The sequence below is a fragment of the Coregonus lavaretus genome (assembly GCF_964263955.1).
Source record: "Coregonus lavaretus genome assembly, contig: HAP1_SCAFFOLD_870, whole genome shotgun sequence".
In the NCBI taxonomy this organism is placed as follows: Eukaryota; Metazoa; Chordata; class Actinopteri; order Salmoniformes; family Salmonidae; genus Coregonus; species Coregonus lavaretus.
In genome coordinates, this window is record NW_028161189.1 from 133,692 (window position 1) to 158,790 (window position 25,099).

The window sequence follows — 25,099 nt, forward strand, 5'->3', positions numbered from 1 at the left end:
CAAGAGATCTTGGGGTTTTAAATTGGTCCCACCCCCCCACAAAAATGATATCTAAAGAACATTATAATTCAACTCGATCACAATGTTTATTTACAAAAAAAAAGGGTATCTGGTCTGATGCTGTTGGTCTGCCTCACCCCTACGGTTTCCCCTCACCGTTGCATGAAAGTGAGGAGAGAGGGGTATTGTGGGAAATGCAGTCTTACTGTACTTCTCCTCTTTGCACCTCTGCAGGATCTCTAAACTTCTCTGATGCACAGGGTGATGCAGAAAGCTAAAACTATCCACACTGCACAAAACTGCACAGGGAGCAGCGGCATCATGCCCTTTGGGAAGCAAAACAAACCAGAAGGAAACAAAAACAAAAGAAGAACAAAGTGAGAGAAAAGACAAATTAGACAGAGGAAGAGTGAAGAGCAGCAGACTACGAGAGAGACACCTGCCAGACGTTCAGGAGAGAGGATGTACACTACATTCAAACTGCAGCCGGTGTCAGAGGTGGGATCCGTTGTGGTTCTACCAGTGTGAGTTTGACTTAACGGTGACAGAGTTAACCCGCAGGCTATTTCCGCTCCTTCACACGTCGTCAGCTTTAGGAGATCGTGACGTCGCCAGTGATCCGTTTTCAAATTCATAACTCCATGTCCCTTTGACAGTGTTACGTTTAAATTTGGCGTGAGCACATTTCTGAATGCGTAATCAAGAATTTGAACATTGAGTCAGTTATCTGACACACATTTCCGTCAATTGGTATTGGGCCCCAGCAGTTGGTATTGATGCTCACACATAAGGAAATGAATCAATGTCTTTACTGCTTTGTCAGCATGGAAGTGGGGAGCTATACTATGTGAAAGTGTGTTTAGGAATCATAAAGGCTATAGTTGTCTATCTAGGAGTGTACAGTGCATAAAGCTGAATCACAATGTCAATGTGTCTATGTTCAGTGCAGGGAGACAAGAGGTAGCAGCAGTGTAGACTGAAGGGTTGAGGGACAGAAGGCACCACTGTAGACTAAAGGGTTGAGGGACAGAAGGCACCACTGTAGACTAAAGGGTTGAGGGACAGAAGGCACCACTGTAGACTAAAGGGTTGAGGGACAAGGGTTGAGGGACAGAAGGCACCACTGTAGACTAAAGGGTTGAAGGACAGAAGGCAGTCATATAGAGCGGAAGCTAACAGAGATAGCTACTGAATGCATGACAGCACTAGCAGCACTAGGCACACACACTATAGTATCCAAACAAACAGGGAGGTATGGGACACAGTCTGGGCCCTGGCTGCACTGGGGTCCACACACACTATAGTATACAAACATACAGGGAGGTATGGGACACAGTCTGGGCCCTGGCTGCACTGGGGTCCACACACACACTACAGTATACAAACATAGACGGAGGTATGGGACACAACCGTATAGCTACATCATTTCTGTATGCCTAATGACTGGTGTACTTGAATTAAAGGGACATTTCAAAATGTTTCAACTTCATATTCATCATCTCCAGCACCACCTCAACATCAATGTATGTGTAAATGGTGCGTTCTGTGTTGCCTACTAATGCATGATTGAAAATAACATCAACCAATTAGTAGACGATTAGTATGCAATGCCTACTCATAATTGGTTAAAATCACGATGCACAGCAATGATGTCATTGAAAACACTTATCTCCCTCTAAATGTTGTCCATGAGAGGAGGGGTAATGCGCCATTTTCACATATGTTGATGTTTGGGTAGTGCTGGAGATGATGAATATGAAGTTGATTTTTTTTTTATGTTCCTTTAAATGAGCCTAAAGGGGGGAAAGGACTCAGGAGCCTAAAGGGGGAAAAGGACTCAGGAGCCTAAAGGGGGAAAAGGACTCAGGAGCCTAAAGGGGGAAAAGGACTCAGGAGCCTAAAGGGGGAAAAGGACTCAGGAGCCTAAAGGGGGAAAAGGACTCAGGAGCCTAAAGGGGGAAAAGGACTCAGGAGCCTAAAGGGGGAAAAGGACTCAGGAGCCTAAAGGGGGGAAAGGACTCAGGAGCCTAAAGGGGGAAAAGGACTCAGGAGCCTAAAGGGGGAAAAGGACTCAGGAGCCTAAAGGGGGAAAAGGACTCAGGAGCCTAAAGGGGGAAAAGGACTCAGGAGCCTAAAGGGGGAAAAGGACTCAGGAGCCTAAAGGGGGAAAAGGACTCAGGAGCCTAAAGGGGGAAAAGGACTCAGGAGCCTAAAGGGGGAAAAGGACTCAGGAGCCTAAAGGGGGAAAAGGACTCAGGAGCCTAAAGGGGGAAAAGGACTCAGGAGCCTAAAGGGGGAAAAGGACTCAGGAGCCTAAAGGGGGGAAAGGACTCAGGAGCCTAAAGGGGGGAAAGGACTCAGGAGCCTAAAGGGGGGAAAGGACTCAGGAGCCTAAAGGGGGGAAAGGACTCAGGAGCCTAAAGGGGGAAAAGGACTCAGGAGCCTAAAGGGGGAAAAGGACTCAGGAGCCTAAAGGGGGAAAAGGACTCAGGAGCCTAAAGGGGGAAAAGGACTCAGGAGCCTAAAGGGGGAAAAGGACTCAGGAGCCTAAAGGGGGAAAAGGACTCAGGAGCCTAAAGGGGGAAAAGGACTCAGGAGCCTAAAGGGGGAAAAGGACTCAGGAGCCTAAAGGGGGAAAAGGACTCAGGAGCCTAAAAGGGGAAAAGGACTCAGGAGCCTAAAGGGGGAAAAGGACTCAGGAGCCTAAAGGGGGAAAAGGACTCAGGAGCCTAAAGGGGGAAAAGGACTCAGGAGCCTAAAGGGGGAAAAGGACTCAGGAGCCTAAAGGGGGAAAAGGACTCAGGAGCCTAAATGGGGAAAAGGACTCAGGAGCCTAAAGGGGGAAAAGGACTCAGGAGCCTAAAGGGGGAAAAGGACTCAGGAGCCTAAAGGGGGAAAAGGACTCAGGAGCCTAAAGGGGGAAAAGGACTCAGGAGCCTAAAGGGGGAAAAGGACTCAGGAGCCTAAAGGGGGAAAAGGACTCAGGAGCCTAAAGGGGGAAAAGGACTCAGGAGCCTAAAGGGGGAAAAGGACTCAGGAGCCTAAAGGGGGGAAAGGACTCAGGAGCCTAAAGGGGGGAAAGGACTCAGGAGCCTAAAGGGGGAAAAGGACTCAGGAAAAAAGTCTACAGTGTGCAGCACACTCACCACTCTTCCTGTGTACGTGTCTCTTCCCAGCCTCCCTGAAGGCCACCATGGCCCTGAAGTAAGCTCTGAGGACGGCCCAGCGGAAGGTGGCTGGGGGGTCGATGCCCATCAGGCCACAGATGAAGGCGTTCTTACTGCTCTTCAGCAGGGCCACGATGTCCGGACGCATGTGGTCCGTATTCTTCTCCCGGAAGTCCTGTGTGGGAATACGTGAGTGAGTTAGTGAGTGAGTGAGTGAGAGAGAGAGAGAGAGTGAAGGGCTAAGCATTGCACTCAGTTCACCCTCAGTTTACAAACACATAAGCTCAGCTTAGCTTCAATACATATTTCAGCTTTTAATTTCCTCTCTAGTGAGACTTTCATTGGAACAGGTACACAGCTTCTTGTATAATATATAATAATATGCCATTTAGCAGACGCTTTTATCCAAAGCGACTTACAGTCATGTGTGCATACATTTTTTTTAACGTATGGGTGGTCCCGGGGATCGAACCCACTACCCTGGCGTTACAAGCGCCATGCTCTACCAATTGAGCTACAGATTGTATGGTATGGCAGAAGAACTCCTGAGGTTTCCAAAACCATGTCACTAAAGAAGCCGTGTAATAGAGGATGCACTCAGTTTGAACTGGATTGCAACACCTCTAATTAAAACATTTCTTAATGCTCCTCTCCGCAGTGTAATTATATTGATTGATGCCTCATATATTGCCAATGTGGTTCCAACCAAGCTGTGAAGTGTTACTTGGACTCTGTTCCATCCAAAAACAACAATAGTAAATACCATGGAAATTAACAGGTTATTCAAGAGAGAATGAAGCGTTTGTTGTTCGCAGGAGACGAGGTAGAAACAAGTTTAGCTAAAGACGACTGTCCAGACCTGCACAGTGTGTGAAATATTCCTGGTTGCCAAGTCTGAGGTCTGGGTTATAGGACTCTGCAGCAGGGAACCGGGCCAAGAGAGTGATGAAGAAATCCCCCTGTACAGGAATGTGTAAGTCTTCACAGCCCATTACTGGGTGTGTGTGTCTGTGCCTGTCAGCTACAGTAGACTATATGTCCAAATGCATGAAACACCTTGCCTGATTTGAACTACAACCTCCCACGCAAAAAGAAAACACTACCACAGAGATATGAGATGACCCCTATAACCTTAACACTACCGTGCTAACCTGAACCATGCTGGCTCTGATATGATTCCTGCCAAAGTAAACAGTAGTTGGTCCTACAGACATTTCCATTCAATGGAATGATTTAAGCTAGGACGCTATGACACAAACATGAAGCTCTCGTTGAACCCAGACAGGCAGACACTGACCTTGACCCCGTATTTGACCTTGCCGGCGTAGTGGCGGATGATGAAGGCGGGCTCCATGACGGCGGGGAACTCGATGTAGCCGTTGCCCTCATGCTGACGCTTGAACTTGTCCAGCAGAGTCTGGTTAGAGGCCTGGGGGAAGCTGGGACAAGGATGACGGGGGGGGGGGGGGGGGGGTGATGTCATCATGTCTCAGAGAGGATCACAACACAGAAACACAGACGGACACAGACAGAAACACAGACGGACACAGACAGACACCTATTCATCCCGCTCTCCTCTTCTAGTCCCTACAGAATAATGATTCTGATTATATAGTAGCACAAAGAGTTATGGGTGGTTCCAACTTCCACAACTCCTCCTTGGAATCTTCATCCATAGAACGAAGTCACCCATGAACACTGATGTAAGGTCAGTTTTATATTTCCCCTCTAATGGCTAAGGCAAGGATTAATGGAGGGTGAGCTGATCCTAGATTTACACCTAAGAGTCAAACTCTCCCCATAGAGAGAAGGTGGTTGGGCCAGAGGAGGACGATAAACTCCTGCTTTCTCTCAAGCCTTTAGAGACGCTGCACAGCAGTTCCCCTGTCAGAAGTGCTCACAGTAAACCAACAGCTTACAGGAAGAGGAGAGGAAGAGTGGGTCAGGGGGAGGCTAAGGGGAACTTGAGCTATGACAAACACAGAGCGCCAGGGACTCGATTTCCAGGTATTTCAAGTGGGAGGAATTCGGTGCGTCAGTGTCCAAATCAAGAAGGAGCGTTTAGTTACAACACATGGAGAGGGAATGATGAGGACGTTGTACTGAAACAAAAATGTCCCATTTCAGCCATGCTCATGAATGAATTAAAACATGCTTATTAAAACTGTCTGTTATCAGAAGAGGACTGTTTGGATATCAGGTTGTGTATATTTTAAGACTTCATAGAGTATGCAGTATGAAGCGACCTGAATATCTCCCATTACAGAGTATCACTGTTCTCCACTATAACATCATCCTAGTCACAGTCACTTCCTTGCCAGTCTTACGGAGTGGAATCATGCATCGTATTTTGACCCAGGTCTGACAGAGCAAGAGGGAATCTGAAAGAGAGAGCGAGAGAGGTCTGATGGACTCACTTGGACTCTTCATCCAGCAGGTGGAGCAGCGCTGTGGGTTTCTTGCTGATGAGGTTGATGCAGCCTGTGTTGTCGACGTAGTCAATGTTGTGCCAGCTGATGCCCTCCGCCCTGTACTCCTCCTATACAAACAAATCAAATCACATTTTATTTGTCACATGCGCCGAATACAACAGGTGTAGACCTTAGCGTGAAATGCTTACTTACAATCCCTTAACCAACAATGCAGTTTTAAGAAAATAGAGTTAAGAAAATATTTACTAAATAAACTACAGTAAAAAATAAAAAATAATAAAACTTAACGCCATAAAATAACAATAATGAGGCTATATACAGGGGGTACCGGTACCGAGTCAATGTGCGGGGGTACAGGTTAGTCGAGGTAATTTGTACATGTAGGTAGGGGTAAAGTTACTATGCATAGATAATAAACAAAAGGGGAGGTGTCAATGCAAATAGTCCGGGTGGCTATTTGATTAATTAATTGAACGCTGAGCTGTAGTCAATGAACAGCATTCTCACATAGGTGTTCCTTTTTGTCCAGGTGGGAAAGGGCAGTGTGGAGTGCGATTGAGATTACGTCGTCTGTGGATCTGTTGGGGCGGTATGCGAATTGGAGTAGGTCTAGGGTTTCCAGGATGAACAAACAACAGAAACATGAAGATGTGATCTTACTATTAATGTACAATGCTATGGTTCAACACTCAAAGTAAGTATAGTAAGAATCTTATCAATTTGTACCAAATACCACTGAGCCCCATAACATTGTATGGGACCTCCCTTTTCTCTTATATGCTGTTCTACAGAGGTTTGGGTTGTCTGCAACAACTGCAAAGTCAGAAAACTATGCATATGGTGGTGGAGTAAGGGAAACTGATTGCCCTGACAAACATCAATCACATAACCGTCATTCACAGCCCACACATCACACATTTCATCCAAAGGACAGGTTAAAAAACATGTACTTGTACTCTAACTGTATGGTGTTTCTTCACACTTGGCACTGGAGGTTGGTGGCACCTTAATTGGGGAGGACGGGCTCTTGGTAACGTCTGGAGCCGAATTGGTGGAACGGTATCAAATACATCGAAACACATGGTTTCTATTTGTTTGATGCCATTCCATTCGCTCCGTCCCAGCCATTATTATGGGCCGTCCTCCCCTCAGAAGCCTCCACTGACCCTTGACACTGGGCCTGAACAAACAAAACAACAGTGTTCCAGTAGTAGTGTTGCTTTCCTGTTGTGCTACAACACAGCACAACCTTTCCCTGTGCTGAGCTGTGCTGTGCTGGGCTGGGCTGGGCTGGGCTGGGCTGGGCTGGGCTGGGCAGGGCAGAGCTGGGCTGAGCTGGGCTGGGCTGGGCTGGGCTGGGCTGGGCTGGGCTGGGCTGAGCTGGGCTGAGCTGGGCTAGGCTGGGCTGGGCTGGGCTGGGCCTGCCTGGACCACTTTGCGGTTTAATAATGTGAAAAGCATTCTTAGCATTTTGCAGTGTTTTTCCCCTCCTGCACGTCGTCTCCTTGACTCGCTGGGAAAAAGAACGGCGCAATAAAGGACTATAATCCCAGCGAGGGTTTAATCAAATCAATCTCCTTCACCCTCCTTTCCCCCCCCTCCTTTCTTTTAGCCAAAAGTCACACAAGTCAGCTGAACAAACCAGTTAATCTGTTATCCCACTGTCCTCGCAAATAAGGACTGGGAAATACGAGAACAAACCTCATTGGTGCGCTGCATGGGCACAAAAACAATAACCTAATACGGTGGTTTATGATCCCAGTCTGTAGAAGAATGGAATGAACCAACGGTCCAGTCCTTCAATGCTAGGCTCAAATGAAAATATTTGCCCGCCATGATTATTGTACTTGGTACAAGCTGACAGTGTTCATGGTTAGAATTTGGGAAGGGTGACCTGATCCTAGATCTGTGACTAAAAGGGAGCATATACACTACCAGTCAAAAGTTTGGACACACCTACTAATTCAAGGGTTTTTCTTTATTTGTAAACATTTTTACATTGTAGAATAATAGTGAAGACATCAAAAAAATGAAATAACACATATGGAATCATGTTGTAACCAAAACAAGTGTTAAACAATCAAAATATATTTTATATTTGAGATTCTTCAAATAGCCACCCTTTGCCTTGATGACAGCTTTGCACACTCTTGGCATTTGGGAAGGGTGACCTGATCCTAGATCTGTGACTAAAAGGGACCACATATATGTATTGTGTTTACACCACAAACGCTGTACAAGGTTCTATAAAATGTAGTGGATATTTCAGATATGGTAGGCTCAGGCTGATGTGTCACAATGCCATAGTGCATACAGCATCTGCTATGTTTGTCTGTTAACCTCGGTCTCTATTGTGGACCGTCTTAAATCTGCTGTTTGTCTGTTAACCTCGGTCTCTATTGTGGACCGTCTTAAATCTGCTGTTTGTCTGTTAACCTCGGTCTCTATTGTGGACCGTCTTAAATCTGCTGTTTGTCTGTTAACCTCGGTCTCTATTGTGGACCATCTTAAATCTGCTGTTTGTCTGTTAACCTCGGTCTCTATTGTGGACCGTCTTAAATCAGCTGTTTGTCTGTTAACCTCGGTCTCTATTGTGGACCGTCTTAAATCAGCTGTTTGTCTGTTAACCTCGGTCTCTATTGTGGACCGTCTTCAATCTGCTGTTTGTCAGTTAACCTCCGTCTCTAATCTGCTTCCCTCTCTTGACTCCGTCACGTCTCCTTCAGTGAGCCTCGATCTGGCCAACAACATGAACGAACCCCGGTAGCACATGGAAAAACCATAAAACTACATTTACAAGATCTCTATAAATGGTTAGGTAAAAACACATACCGAACCACATACCATTAACTGTATAATGAGCGCTCGTGTGTGTGTGTAAGCTCTTGTGTGTGCATGTCCGTGTCTGTGCGTATCTGTGTGCATGTCTGTGTGTGTGAGTGTGTGTGTGAGTGTGTGTGTGTGTGAGTGTGTGTGTGTGTGTGTGTGTGTATACAAGTGTGTGAGGAGTCTAAGTATTCCAAGAATCCCTCCATGTGTAGTGATTTATGATGGTGATGTCATGCCTGCCAGACGTAGCTGGAGATGAGCCAACCTGGACGTCTGTCAACTTTGCCCCCCCCTGTCGCTTGTTCCGTCACACACACCCACACACTTCCTTTCACTGAGGGGCAACATGCAAATACAGGCTAGCAGAATTTCTCTTTAGACAGAGTAATTACGTGGGAAAAAAGCTCCTTGATGCCACCTTGATATTGTCTCCATGTTGATCTCTAGTCTGTAAGGGACACCACTAGGCTTTCCCAATGTAGCCTCCAACACTTTGGTTTCCTACAACTATTTCTAGTGGATTTCCTTCCCTAGTGCAGGTTAGTCATGCTATCACAACAATACAATCCAGATATTCAAATAAACCCCTGCTTTATTCAATTTCCCATGAGCACAAATAACTTGCCTTCTCCTGACGTTGCACCCTTGAGCACGGCTAAAACGGTTCTGCAGCATGGCTGCCCTGGCCTCCAAACCATGGCAAATAACCCAGTCCTTATTTTCTGTTACCCAGAGGACTTGGACGTCTGCAATGGGACCTTCCTGTCAAGGAAAGCACTGGGCAAAACATGCCTGGACAACTATGGTGAGTGCTTGGAAAAGGGAAAGCATTAGAATCGATGATCCTTGTGCTACTCAAGCAGGTCACATTGACAGCCCGATTCTTGGATGTCAACACAGTCACACATTGACGATGGGCTGGCGTGTTCTCACTATAACAGGGTCTGAACATGCCTGTCTGCACAGAGAGCCTTTTAGTGTGACTTACAGGATCACACAATATGGAGACATTTTCTAGTCAAATCATAAATCAGTGACTTTGAGGGCATGTTGATGCTATACATGACTTGGATCAGCCACAGTTCAGTCAGTATAAACATCAAGGCCCATGCTCTGTATACACTATGGACGATGACAACTTCAGCACAGCGTAACACGAGACATGATTATCAACACAATAGTTGTTAGCTAATAGCAGAAAGAAGACTGTGACCCTGCTAGCTGGCTGTGTACAGTACAGTAGGCCACCATGCTGTTCATTGAGTGTGAATGGACCATAAACACTGTGCTCCTCTACGTTGCCAGCAGTGGTTTAGACGTCTGATGGTTTGCCAACACTGCTGATATGACAGTCACTGGGGAGAGAGACGCTGCAGCTTGCTGAATGACACACTCCACCCGCACTCTGGAGGATTTCAGGCCACACACACACACCTCTCTCTTATAGCAATGCCTCTACGAGAATGTGCATGCCTGGGATTATTTTGTAATTTTTAATTTATAAGCTCAAAATTATCAAAAAGAAATGTAGTGGATAAGGACATTTATAACCACCAGAAACGGTAGTGGATAAGGACATTTATAACCACCAGAAACGGTAGTGGATAAGGACATTTATAACCACCAGAAACGGTAGTGGATAAGGACATTTATAACCACCAGAAACGGTAGTGGATAAGGACATTTATAACCACCAGAAACGGTAGCGGATAAGGACATTTATAACCACCAGAAACGGTAGCGGATAAGGACATTTATAACCACCAGAAACGGTAGCGGATAAGGACATTTATAACCACCAGAAACGGTAGCGGATAAGGACATTTATAACCACCAGAAAAATGGCTGCCTGCTTATAACAAGCAGCACATGGTTGCTTTAGTAAATTCTGAGTATTGAGTTCAGAACTATACCAGAGTATAGTCTTGATTGAGTTCTAACACTTCAGAACTATATCGGAGTATTGTCTTGATTGAGCTCTAACAGTTCAGAACTATATCGGAGTATTGTCTTGATTGAGTTCTAACACTTCATTTCAGTGGTCTTCTATGACAATTCATTTCATAAGCCATTTGTTCTGTTGAGGAACAGTACATCTTAACATAGGAAATCCCACAAAATCGGACTTATTAGTAGCACGATGCAATGGCCCAACCTTACCAAAGCATGAAGCAAACAAACCCTCTTAGAAGTTGAGTGAGGGCTGTACATGTTCAAAAGCCATGGCTAATTTTTAACATGGAGGTTAATGAAGGCAGTGGCTTTATGGATGGGTGCCTTTGTACAGGAGGCCTCCTTCAGCAAATACAGTATGTGTCATTGCCGATATGGCACTGTAAAAGGAACTCTCCAATCAGTTTCAGTTGTACTCACTAAGAGTCCTAAAGGACAAGTGATTCAGTCAATCAGTTTCAGTTGTACTCACTAAGGCTGCGTTTAGACAGGCAGCCAAATTATGATATTTTTTCACTAATTGGTCTTTTGACCAATCAGATCAGCTTTGAAAAAGATCTGATGTCATTGGTCAAAAGACCAATTAGTGGAAAAAAATATCAGAATTGGGCTGCCTGTCTTAACGCAGCCTAAAAGTACTAAAGGACAAGTGACTCAGTCAATCGTGGTTAAACATGATGTTTACCTACAAAGCTGATCATGACCGAAACAACCTTTTTCTCCAATCCAGTCAGTTAACACCAACACACATCCATCATAATGAGGATTGAGGAGGTCATGCACATCCATCATAATGAGGGTTGAGGAGGTAACATACATCCATCATAATGAGGGTTGAGGAGGTAACATACATCCATCATAATGAGGGTTGAGGAGGTAACAGACATCCATCATAATGAGGGTTGAGGAGGTAACACACATCCATCATAATGAGGGTTGAGGAGGTAACACACATCCATCATAATGAGGGTTGAGGAGGTAACATCCATCCATCATAATGAGGGTTGAGGAGGTAACATCCATCCATCATAATGAGAGTTGAGGAGGTAACACACATCCATCATAATGAGGGTTGAGGAGGTAACATACAGTGAGGGGAAAAAAGTATTTGATCCCCTGCTGATTTTGTACGTTTGCCCACTGACAAAGAAATGATCAGTCTATAATTGTAATGGTAGGTTTATTATAACAATGCCATTTAGCAGACACTTTATCCAAAGCGACTTACAGTCATGCGTGCATACATTTTTGTGTATGGGTGGTCCCGGGGATCGAAACCACAAGCGCCGTGCTCTACCAGCTGAGCTACAGAGGACCACCCATTTTATAAAAAAATCCAGAAAAACTCATGTCAAAAATGTTATAAATTGATTTGCATTTTAATGAGGGAAATAATTATTTGACCCCTCTGCAAAACATGACTTAGTACTTGGTGGCAAAATCCTTGTTGGCAATCACAGAGGTCAGACGTTTCTTGTAGTTGGCCACCAGGTTTGCACACATCTCAGGAGGGCTAGGCCACTCCAGGACCTTAATGTGCTTCTTCTTGAGCCACTCCTTTGTTGCCTTGGCCGTGTGTTTTGGGTCATTGTCATGCTGGAATACCCATCCACGACCCATTTTCAATGCCCTGGCTGAGGGAAGGAGGTTCTCACCCAAGATTTGACGGTACATGGCCCCGTCCATCATCCCTTTGATGCGGTGAAGTTGTCCTGTCCCCTTAGCAGAAAAACACCCCCAAAGCATAATGTTTCCACCTCCATGTTTGACGGTGGCGATGGTGTTCTTGGGGTCATAGGCAGCATTCCTCCTCTTCCAAACACGGCGAGTTGAGTTGATGGCAAAGAGCTCGATTTTGGTCTCATCTGACCACAACACTTTCACCCAGTTCTCCTCTGAATCATTCAGATGTTCATTGGCAAACTTCAGACGGGCCTGTATATGTGCTTTCTTGAGCAGGGGGACCTTGCGGGCGCTGCAGGATTTCAGTCCTTCACAGCGTAGTGTGTTAACCAATTGCTTTCTTGGTGACTATGGTCCTTGAGATCATTGACAAGATCCTCCTGTGTAGTTCTGGGCTGATTCCTCACCGTTCTCATGATCATTGCAACTCCACGAGGTGAGATCTTGCATGGCGCCCCAGGCCTAGGGAGATTGACAGTTCTTTTGTGTTTCTTCCATGTGCGAATAATCGCACCAACTGTTGTCACCTTCTCACCAAGCTGCTTGGCGGTGGTCTTGTAGCCCATTCCAGCCTTGTGTAGGTCTACAATCTTGTCCCTGACATCCTTGGAGAGCTCTTTGGTCTTGGCCATGGTGGAGAGTTTGGAATCTGATTGATTGATTGCTTCTGTGGACAGGTGTCTTTTATACAGGTAACAAACTGAGATTAGGAGCACTCCCTTTAAGAGTGCGCTCCTAATCTCAGCTCGTTACCTGTATAAAAGACACCTGGGAGCCAGAAATCTTTCTGATTGAGAGGGGGTCAAATACTTATTTCCCTCATTAAAATGCAAATCAATTTATAACATTTTTGACATGCGTTTTTCTGGATTTTGTTGTTGTTATTCTGTCTCTCACTGTTCAAATAAACCTACCATTAAAATTATAGACTGATCATTTCTTTGTCAGTGGGAAAACATACAAAATCAGCAGGGGATCAAATACTTTTTTCCCTCACTGTACATCCATCATAATGAGGGTTGAGGAGGTAACATACATCCATCATAATGAGGGTGGAGGAGGTAACATACATCCATCATAATGAGGGTTGAGGAGGTAACATCCATCCATCATAATGAGGGTTGAGGAGGTAACATACATCCATCATAATGAGGGTTGAGGTGGTAACATACATCCATCATAATGAGGGTTGAGGAGGTAACATACATCCATCCTAATGAGGGTTGAGGAGGTAACATACATCCATCATAATGAGGGTTGAGGGGGTAACATCCATCCATCATAATGAGGGTTGAGGAGGTAACATACATCGATCATAATGAGGGTTGAGGAGGTAACATACATCCATCATAATGAGGGTTGAGGAGGTAACATACATCCATCATAATGAGGTTTGAGGAGGTAACATACATCCATCATAATGAGGGTTGAGGAGGTAACATCCATCCATCATAATCAGTAGTCAGAGGGTTGAAGAGGTGAGTCATGTGGTGGTCAGCCCCATAATAAACCCTATTGCATAACCCACTGGAGGAGCCTGCCTGCGTCTTTAAAGGACTACTGTATAGTAGTCTTCCATGTAAGTGCATTGTGCATAAGCACATTTAGTACTGAAAGGGTGCAGGAATGTCAAATGCCTTACCTGCTCAAGCTTAAAGATGTGCTGATTGAAGTAGTGTTGGAGCCTCTCGTTGGCGAAGTTGATACAGAACTGCTCAAAGCTGTTGTTTTCGTAGTCCTCAAAGCCAAAGATGTCCAGCACTCCGATGGAAAAGATCTGTGAGGGATACATGAGGGTGAAATCTCAATTGACGATATGCGTTTTGATTAAAAAACGATTAAATATGAAGGCCATATTGGTGAAAGTCTTACTGAGAAAGTTACCAAAGATCCTTAGCCATATAAATGGCAAACAAGCTCAACCAAAGCCATTCAAACAAAACCACTGATGTCACTGTTTCCAGAAGGTGGTTCATACCATGATTTATTAAATCAATAAAAAAGCATTGTCTTATCGCAGCATGTCTCTGCCAACGTGCTCATGCTCTATTTGAACACCTGTAACAGAAGTATAAAGCCTGTGTGTATCCAGTGCTTCAACTATGACCGTGGACACAGTTATTCTGGGTGAAGAGGTGAGCGGCAGGTAGCCTAGTGGTTAGAGAGGTGAGCCAGCAACTGGAGGATTGCCAGTTCGAATCCCGGGTTCGACGGAAAACAATCTGGCAGGAGGTAAGCTGGCAAACGGAGGGTAAACGTTGTGCCCTTGAGCAAGGCACTTAACCGCCCAAACAACAGCTCCCCGGGCGCCCAGTGTGGCAGCCCAACACACCTCTCCAAAACCTGTATATGTATGCAGTGGCGTAAAGTACTTTAGTACAAATATTTAAAAGTACTACTTAAGTCATTTTTTGGAGGTATCTTGTACTTTACTATTTACATTTTTGACAACTTTTACTTTTACTTCACCACATTCCTAAAGAAAATAATGTACTTTTTACTCCATACATTTTCCCTGACACCCAAAAGTACACGTTACATTTTGAATGCTTAGCAGGACAGGAAAATGGTCCAATTCACACACTTATTAAGAGAACATCCCTGGTCATCCCTACTGCCTCTGATCTGGCGGACTCACTAAACACAAATGCTTCCTTTGTAAATGATGTCTGAGTGTTGGAATGTGGCCCTGGCTATCCATACATTTAAAAAACAAGAAAATCGTGCCGTCTGTTTTGCTTAATATAAGGAATGTGAAATTATTTATACTTGTACTTTTGATACTTAAGTATATTTAAAACCAAATACTTTTAGACTTTTACTCAAGTAGTATTTCACTGGGCGACTTTCACTTTCACTTTCACTTTGAGTCATTTTCTATTAAGGTATCTTTACTTTTACTCAAGTAGGACGATTGGGTACTTTTTCCACCACTGTATGTATGTATGTGTGTCTTTCGGAGGGGTTGGGTTAAAAGCAGAAGTAACATTTTGGTTGGACCTTGAAATCGACCAATAAAGTGATCTTAATCTTAATGAAGTGGAGAGGTGAGCATGTGATCAGCGCATGACATAGTTATGTTATAAGCAGACATGAGCATGTCATAACAAAGCATGACAGCAGTCACGTTGGTCTTACCTTGGCGCTCTCTTCCAAGTCCCGGTTGTTGAGCAGCGCGTGGTTGATCCGGAACACGATCCAGTCAAACAGTGCGCTGTACAGGGACTTGGCCATGGAGTCTCGCACCGTGCCCGCCTGGAGGAACACACCAAAACATATCCATATTACTACTGACCTACTGCACCTCACTATTCATCCATATTACTACTGACCTACTGCACCTCACTATTCATCCATATTACTACTGACCTACTGCACCTCACTATTCATCCATATTACTACTGACCTACTGCACCTCACTATTCATCCATATTACTACTGACCTACTGCACCTCACTATTCATCCATATTACTACTGACCTACTGCACCTCACTATTCCTCCATATTACTACTGACCTACTGCACCTCACTATTTCTCCATATTACTACTGACCTACTGCACCTCACTATTCATCCATATTACTACTGACCTACTGCACCTCACTATTCATCCATATTACTACTGACCTACTGCACCTCACTATTCATCCATATTACTACTGACCTACTGCACCTCACTATTCCTCCATATTACTACTGACCTACTGCATCTCACTATTCATCCATATTACTACTGACCTACTGCACCTCACTATTCATCCATATTACTACTGACCTACTGCACCTCACTATTCATCCATATTACTACTGACCTACTGCACCTCACTATTCATCCATATTACTACTGACCTACTGCACCTCACTATTCATCCATATTACTACTGACCTACTGCACCTCACTATTCATCCCTGTTACTACTGACCTACTGCATCTCACTATTCATCCATATTACTACTGACCTACTGCACCTCACTATTCATCCATATTACTACTGACCTACTGCATCTCACTATTCATCCATATTACTACTGACCTACTGCACCTCACTATTCATCCCTGTTACTACTGACCTACTGCATCTCACTATTCATCCATATTACTACTGACCTACTGCACCTCACTATTCATCCCTGTTACTACTGACCTACTGCATCTCACTATTCATCCATATTACTACTGACCTACTGCACCTCACTATTCATCCATATTACTACTGACCTCAAAAGGTTGAATGTGAAAGACCTGGGCCCATATTCACAAAGAACCTCCTCTTATTCATTTGTATCTAAATGGCTAAACTGATCCTAGATCAGCACTCCTACTCTGAGACTCTCGTGCCATGGGTCCATGGAATACCCTAAACACTTCTATCAGACAATGGGGTCCATGGAATACCCTAAACACTTCTATCAGACAATGGGGTCCATGGAATACCCTAAACACTTCTATCAGACAATGGGGTCCATGGAATACCCTAAACACTTCTATCAGACAATGGGGTCCATGGAATACCCTAAACACTTCTATCAGACAATGGGGTCCATGGAATACCCTAAACACTTCTATCAGACAATGGGGTCCATGGAATACCCTAAACACTTCTATCAGACAATGGGGTCCATGGAATACCCTAAACACTTCTATCAGACAATGGAATACCCTAAACACTTCTATCAGACAATGGAATACCCTAAACACTTCTATCAGACAATGGAATACCCTAAACACTTCTATCAGACAATGGAATACCCTAAACACTTCTATCAGACAATGGAATACCCTAAACACTTCTATCAGACAATGGAATACCCTAAACACTTCTATCAGACAATGGAATACCCTAAACACTTCTATCAGACAATGGAATACCCTAAACACTTCTATCAGACAATGGAATCAACTTCACTTGTGTGGATTTCCTGCTTTAATTATACAATGTTCCAAACATCTGGGCCCCATCGGGTTTGGCTTCAAATGAATAACTAATAAACATCTAGAAATCAACATGGATTTGTTGCTTGTTTTTCTACATTGGAATCAAACAAGGCTAAATCTCTTCCAATATATACTGAACAAAAATATAAAAACGCAACATGCAACAATTTCAACGATTTTACTGAGTTACAGTTCATATACCATCAACAGACAGTGAAGGGCTGTTTGTCATCTTCTGTTGCCATGCCTAAATGTCCATTAATCAACAAGGTGAGATAGATTTACCAGACACAAAAATGTGACCCAACTGTGTGGGAGGTTAGTTTAGTTTCCAGTACAAGTGCCTGCAGAGCTTCAGATGTCTACTGTTGCTCAAAACATGCCATTATACAAAGGTACCGCAAAAGTTGAAATGACTGTCTTTTACATAATTTACTACTTTATTTTTAGTGACTACTGACCGATCTGCCTAGCAACTCCCACAGGTCATACAAAATGATATTTATATTGCTTGCAAGAGTCTTAAAAAGTGAGAGGCCTTTTCATATTTAAAGGAAGTTGGATTCAAAACATTCTGATGAGAATTCATCTTTTAAATATCTCAATAACAAATGGGTAAGACAATTAGAGATAAAAATAAATCCATGGTACTTGAGTTTTCAAGTAGTAGAATACCAGTTTAGACTATAGAGTGAATGAGTAAAAGTTCACTGTTGCAACAATGTTTACAGAAAGGACCACCCAAAGAGCTGCCAAAACAATCAGCACTCTTTCTTCATATAAAATGGCTCCTGAACAGCTAATGTCTGGAATGAGGGCGTATCTGTGTAGTATAAAAGGTGTGTGTAATGTGGATGTTTCTTGTATGCTGTGATATGGCGTAGCCACATGCTAGTTGGGGAATGGGAGGTAGGACTGAAGAGCGATCTTGTGGAAAGGATCGACTTTGTGGAAAAGATTGAGATAAAATACCCATCCAACATGTGGACATACTGTCGGTGTAAACGACGAACAATAAGAGGTAGCCAATAGGCAATTATACTTAAAATAACAATTATACTTTAGAATTATCCTTAAAAGAATAGGCCTCCGATTTCCACTTTGTGAGCTTGTTGGTCAATCTTTCAGCTGGGTCTTGTCTGCATTACACGGCGGTGGCATGTGTTTGTTTCCAGAGAAACCCTCTCTGGTGTCTGTAAACACACTAGGCAGCTCTCTGGTGATGCAGCCTTAGTGGACTAGCATTAAAGAAAAGGAGCTTGTGCCATTGGAATTATGAGAGCTGCGGCAGTCTTTCTCAAAAGGGACTTTTTCAGTAGCTTGGTGTAAGGTTGACTTGCAATGCGGATGCACATTTCAAGGATACTTCACCAACCTGTTCATTTGTTTGGTTAACTTAAAACCATATCTAGGTTTTTGCATGGCTACAAACACGCTCACATTAAAAGGGGGTCTGTTCAGTAAGGCCAGCGGAACTAACAGGTCTACACACAGCCACTTTCCACTCCCATTCCCTAGTCAGAGCTTCCAAGGCCAAAATTACAGACATGGTGTATGCGTGCATGTGCGCGTGTGTGTATATGTGTGTGTGTGTGTGTGTATACAGTGCATTCGAAAAGTATTCAGACCCCTTGACTTTTTCAACCTTATTCTAAAATGGATTAAATTGTTTTTTCCCCCCTCATCAATCTACACACAATACCCCATAATGACAAAGCAAAAACTGGTTTTCAATTTTCTTTCAAATTTATTAAAAATAAAAAAACGGAAATATTACATTTACATAAGTATTCAGACCCTTTACTCAGTACTTTGTTGAAGCACTTTTGGCAGCGATTACATTTCTTAGGTATGACGCTACAAGCTTGGCACACCTGATCTTCTCTGCAGATCCTCTCAAGCTCTGTCAGGTTCGATGGGGAGTGTCGCTGCACAGCTATTTTCAGGTCTCTCCAGAGAGATGTTCGATCGGGTTCAAGTCCGGGCTCTGGCTGGGCCACACAAGGACATTCAGAGACTTGTCCCGAAGCCACTCCTGCGTTGTCTTGGCTGTGTGGTTAGGGTCGTTGTCCTTGGAAGGTGAACCTTCGCCCCAGTCTGAGGTCCTGAGAGCTCTAGAGCAGGTTTTCATCAAGGATCTCTCTGTAATTCGCTCCGTTCATCTTTCCCTCGATCCTGACTAGTCTCCCAGTCCCTGCCGCTGAAAAACATCCCCACAGCATGATGCTGCCACCACCATGCTTCACCATAGGGATGGTGCCAGGTTTCCTCCAAAAATGACACTTGGCATTCAGGCCAAAGAGTTCAATCTCTGTTTCATCAGACCAAATAATCTTGTTTCTCATGGTCTGAGAGTCCTTTAGTTGCCTTTTGGCAAACTCCAAGCGGGCTGTCATGTGCCTTTTACTGAGGAGTGGCTTCCGTCTGATTGGTGGAGTGCTGCAGAGATGGTTGTCCTTCTGGAAGGTTCTCCCATCTCCACAGAAGAACTCTAGAGCTCTGTCAGAGTGACCATCGGGTTCTTGGTCACCTCCCTGACCAAGGCCCTTCTTTCCCGATTACTCAGTTTGGCAGGGCAGCCAGCTCTAGGAAGAGTCTTGGTGGTTCCAAAATTCTTTCATTTAAAAATGATGGAGGCCACTGTGTTCTTGGGGACCTTAAATGCTGCAGAAATGTTTTGTTACCCTTCCCCAGATCTGTGCCTTGACACAATCCTGTCTCGGAGCTCTAAGGATAATTCCTTCGACCTCATGGCTTGGTTTTTGCTCTGACATGCACTGTCAACTGTGGGACCTTATATAGACAAGTGTGTGCCTTTCCAAATCATGTCCAATCAATTGAATTTACCACAGGTGGACTCCAATCAAGTTGTAGAAACATCTCAAGGGTGATCAATGGAAACAGGATGCACCTGAGCTCAATTTCGAGTCTCATAGCAAAGGGTCTGAATACTTATGTAAATAAGGTATTTCTGTTTGTTATTTTTAATACATTTGCAAAAATTTATAAAACCTTGTTTTCGCTTTGTCATTATAGGGTATTGTGTGTAGATTGATGAGGATTTTTATTTATTTAATCCATTTTAGAATAAGGCTGTAACTTAACAAAATGTGGAAAAAGTCAAGGGGTCTGAATACTTTCCGAATGCACTGTGCGTGTGTGTGTGTGTACGTATGTGTACGTGTGTGTGTGTGTGTGTAGCTGTGAGTTCCGCTGGCCCTGCGGAGCAGACCCCTTTTAACGGCCCTGACATCTGCTTTGGCCTACCCCACTGTACACATCCATCTGAACCCAACCGGGTAAACAGACAGACCCAACCGGACAAACAGACAGAGACTGACAGAGACAGACAGACAGACCCAACCGAACAGACAGACAGAGACAGACAGACAGAGACAGACAGAGACAGACAGACAGAGACAGACAGACAGACAGAGACAGACAGACAGAGACAGACAGACAGAGACAGACAGACAGAGACAGAGACAGACAGAGACAGAGACAGACAGAGACAGACAGAGACAGAGACAGACAGAGACAGACAGAGACAGACAGAGACAGACAGAGACAGACAGAGAGACAGATAGACAGATAGACAGATAGACAGAGAGAGACAGAGAGAGACAGAGAGAGACAGAGAGAGACAGACAGAGACAGAGACAGACAGAGACTGACAGAGACAGACAGAGACAGACAGACAGAGACTGACAGACAGACCGACCAGCTCTGACTCCAGCTGCTTCACAGCCTGCCCTGGGACTGGGACCCAGTGTTTCCCCTATATCGTTATTTAGATAGGCAGGGTGCCTACTATTCCTTAGCATTTACCAATGCAGAATAATGCAAAACATCTTGATGATCATATTTTCAAGAATACTTTGGGATTGGGATGAGGAATGGTACGTCTTGAGGTAAGGTGGAGTATTTGACGGTGCCTCTTCTTTGCACTAAGGGTTGATAATGTTTGGGATGAGTTTCAGGTTTGTGCCATTGACTTGGTCTCACCTCAGCCAGTTTGTAGGGCACGATCAGCCTCTCTCCCACTGTCACGGTCTTCCTCGTCGTCAGGGCTTCAAATAGCATCTCTTCCTTGACCTGTACAGAAAAGACAAGAGATCACAATTCATTTCACAGTTGAAAGTCATTTCTGTTTCAGAAACACGAAGGTCATCCTGCTACTGAACACACACCAAGCCCTACAACAGCTTTCATTCTGCCAAATGTTTAGGTAATGAGGGTGGATATGTGCCCTGCTATGTTTAGTGGGGCGGGCCCTCACGGTCATGAGAAAGACTTATTCCTAGTTACTGACACGAGGGGGGCCAACGACCTGCACTATCCTATAAAAATCCTGTAACTAGAGAGTGTAGACTATGTCCCAACACAGTGCACTCTTCTTGGATGTAGACTATGTCCCAACTAGGGTTGCAAAATTCCTGGAACGTTCAATAAATCCCCTGGTTTAACAGAAAACCTGGTTGTAGGATACCGGATTTCTTGCTTGTTCCCTCCTGATTCCGAGGATCCTCCAACCGGGATTTCAGGAAAGCCAGGGAATTTACTGAAAGTTCCAGGAATTTTGCAACCCTAGTGGAGGAATCACAGCAACACTTTATCTGAAGGTACTTAAATACTGATTACAAACCATCTCATATTGAATCATAAGTAAGCTGTATAAATCATCTCATGTTCCTCATATTAACATTATTTAAAAATGGATTTCCCTTTATCTGTAAGATGCTTGATTGACTCTGACCCAACCCATTTGGGGAGCATATGTTCTTTCACATAAAGCACAAGCCATGTTCCTTAGCCACTAGCTGCTTCTGTTGCTTTCCTGCAAACCTCATTGATGGTTGGATCAGTATTCTGAAAATACATCTGCCCTTATAAGTCCTGACTTCTGTCCCTTCGCATCACATGTTCACTGGAAAAACGATAATTCATAAACTGAGGGAAAGAGAGAGAGAGAGAGAAATAGTCTTATGCCTACAGAATATTTGTAGACGGATGACAGAATTGGAAATGATGTAATTATATGCTGCATACAAACCAAATTCCTGACCGAGGAATTGCATTTTCCACCGAGTGGCTTGGTACTGAAAAGCCTTGCACAGTACGTCACTGCAAATGCATCTGAAAACATTCTGACATTGAGTAACAAAGTGCCTGTGTGGATGGGAACACAGTTGAGGAATAGATTTCCACACCCCGCCATCCCCATAGGTCTTATTTCTGACTGTACGTCTCGTTCAATCACCTTCTGTTGTATCCATTATAAAACTATAAAATAGAAAACCTTTCCTGAACTTAAACTTGCACGTGTGTTTTCTTACTCGCACCGGCTTTGTTGACTAGCTCCTTTACTGAGAAGAAACGTCCTTCACTATAGCTGGGATATGTGGTTGTCTCACCTCGCTATCTTAAGATGAACTGTAAGTCGCTCTGGATAAAAGCGTCAGCCGAATGACTAACATGTCAAATGTAAATGTAATAAGGAATCATTTCAACAGTAACATGCTTACCTCTAACAGTTCTGAGACAGTAACATGCTTACCTCTAACAGTTCTGAGACAGTAACATGCTTACCTCTAACAGTTCTGAGACAGTAACATGCTTACCTCTAACAGTTCTGAGACAGTAACATGCTTACCTCTAACAGTTCTGAGACAGTAACATGCTTACCTCTAACAGTTCTGAGACAGTAACATGCTTACCTCTAACAGTTCTGAGACAGTAACATGCTTACCTCTAACAGTTCTGAGACAGTAACATGCTTACCTCTAACAGTTCTGAGACAGTAACATGCTTACCTCTAACAGTTCTGAGACAGTAGGTAGGACTTCTGGATTGCAGATGTCAATGGAGTCATCTCGGTACGTCTTCTTCTTATAGCGGATGTTCCCCAGGTGAAGAATGGCCGACAACAGAGAAAAGATCCTGCGGGACAGAAACATGGCTCGTTTCAACACAGAAACATGGCTCGTTTCAACACAGAAACTGGTTAGAGCTTTTGGACAGTGTATCATGGTAATTGACCTGTGACTATGATTCCTTGGCCTGTGTTTGTAATTTCAGTGTATGTCAATGTGTCAGTGTGTGTATGAGCGGTGAGTTTGTGTGTGTGTGCTTGCGTTTGTGTACTCACTGTTTGCGCGTGGCAGGCAGGAATCCCACCATCTCCATGGCCAGCTGCAGTCTCTCAAAGTCGTGCTTCAGGTCCTCCCCTTCCACTGTGAAGCAGTCCTGCACGGGCCAACGACAGGAAACCAGGTGTTATCAGTGTCCATTTGGCAGCCATTTTGGCCTTACCACATCATGGCCTACTACAGGATAGCCATTTTGGCTCAAACAACACTGCAACTGTAGCACAAAATCAGTGCGACTGCCAAACAGTAAGTCAGCCCAGTGTGCTCAGCTGAGCGGATACAGTATGTGCTGTACTAGCCAGTGCTGTGCCATCAACAACACTACATGCTGTATCAGTGACTAACTAACTTAGAGAAAATGTCCACCCAAGAACTGAAGATGACTTGTAGTGACAGGCTTCTCCTAAGACAGCTCAGTGGCATGACACACAGAGAGGCCGAGTGACTTATAAGAGCATGTCATTAGGAAGTTCGGTCTAACAAACCAGAGACAAGAGAGACACATTTCTGGTCAGATTTTAGGGGCCTGGTGAACGATAACATATGCATGTTCTGCTCATGCAGTGGAAAATTCAGGGGCTTTTTCTGCTATGCTTTCTGTGGAAATTTGGCCTGCTGGCAAAGGAAATAAGAAGAGTAGCAATTTATGACCGCCTTTATAGGGTCTGTTGGGGTAAGTGTCTGTATAGGGTATGTTGGGGTAAGTGTCTGTATAGGGTCTGTTGGAGTGTCTGTATAGGGTATGTTGGGGTAAGTGTCTTTATAGGGTCTGTTGGAGTGTCTGTATAGGGTATGTTGGGGTAAGTGTCTGTATAGGGTCTGTTGGGGTAAGTGTCTTTATAGGGTCTGTTGGGGTAAGTGTCTGTATAGGGTCTGTTGGGGTAAGTGTTTTTATAGGGTCTGTTGGAGTAAGTGCTCAAAAGAAGCTGTATCATTTATTTGTTTGTCCATTGGCCAACAGAGAGAAGAGTTATGATTGCAGCATATTAAAGGGATACTTGGGGATGTTGGCAATGAGGCCCTTTACTTCCCCAGAGTCAGATGAACTAGGGGATACCATTTTTATACCTCTGTGTCCAATATGAAGGAAGTTAGAGGTAGTTTCGTGATACAATGCTAACTAGCGTTAGCGCAATGCTAGCAGAAGAAAAAAAATTGTATCCACAAGTTCTGCCACCATGTTAGCATTAAAATAAAAATGGGGAAGTACACTGAACAAAAATATAAATGCAACATGTAAAGTGTTGGTCCCAGTATGAAAATGTATGCACACACTAACTGTAAGTCGCTCTGGATAAGAGCGTCTGCTAAATGACTAAAATGTAATGTAAATGTAATGTTTAATGAGCTGAAATAAAAGATACCCAGACATTTTCAATACGCACAAAAGGCTTCTGTCGCTCAAATTTTGTGCAAAAATGTGTTCACATCTGTTAGTGAGCATTTCTCCTTTGCCAAGATAATCCATCCACCTGACAGGTGTGGCATATCAAGAAGCTGATTAAACAGCATGATCATTACACAGGTGCACCTTGTGCTGCGGACAATAAAAGGCCACTCTAAAATGTGCAGTTTTGTCACAACACAATGCCACAGATGTCTCATGTTTTGAGGGAGCGTGCAATTGGCATGCTGACTGCAGGAATGTCCATCAGAACTGTTGCCATAAAATTGAATGTTAATTTCTCTACCATAAGCCGCCTCCAACATCGCTTTAGAGAATTTGGCAGCATGTCCAATCGGCCTCATAACCGCAGACCACGTGTATGGCATTGTGTGGGCGAGCGTTTTGCTTACATCAATGTTGTGAACAGAGTGCCCCATGGTGGCGGTGGGGTTATGGTATGGGCAGGCATAAGCTACGGACAACAAACACAATTGTATTTTATCGATAGCAATTTGAAGTGAACCATCACTTTAAGACCCATGGTAGATGAGAGTTTGAATCA

General features: G+C 44.0%; 1 protein-coding gene across 1 annotated transcript in view; it reads right to left on the reverse strand.

Annotated features, from left to right (window-relative positions):
• LOC311121032 (unconventional myosin-IXAa-like) overlaps positions 1-25,099 on the reverse strand; it is a 77,827-nt gene that overhangs the window by 43,073 nt on the left and 9,655 nt on the right. The window contains exons 4-12 of the mRNA XM_084195573.1: positions 23,150-23,247; positions 22,815-22,941; positions 21,007-21,096; positions 15,203-15,319; positions 13,707-13,841; positions 5,585-5,706; positions 4,465-4,606; positions 3,147-3,342; positions 207-326 (exon numbers count right to left, since the gene is read on the reverse strand). Coding sequence (XP_084051699.1) covers positions 207-326; positions 3,147-3,342; positions 4,465-4,606; positions 5,585-5,706; positions 13,707-13,841; positions 15,203-15,319; positions 21,007-21,096; positions 22,815-22,941; positions 23,150-23,247 — 1,147 coding nt within the window. The remainder of the gene's footprint in view (positions 1-206; positions 327-3,146; positions 3,343-4,464; positions 4,607-5,584; positions 5,707-13,706; positions 13,842-15,202; positions 15,320-21,006; positions 21,097-22,814; positions 22,942-23,149; positions 23,248-25,099) is intronic.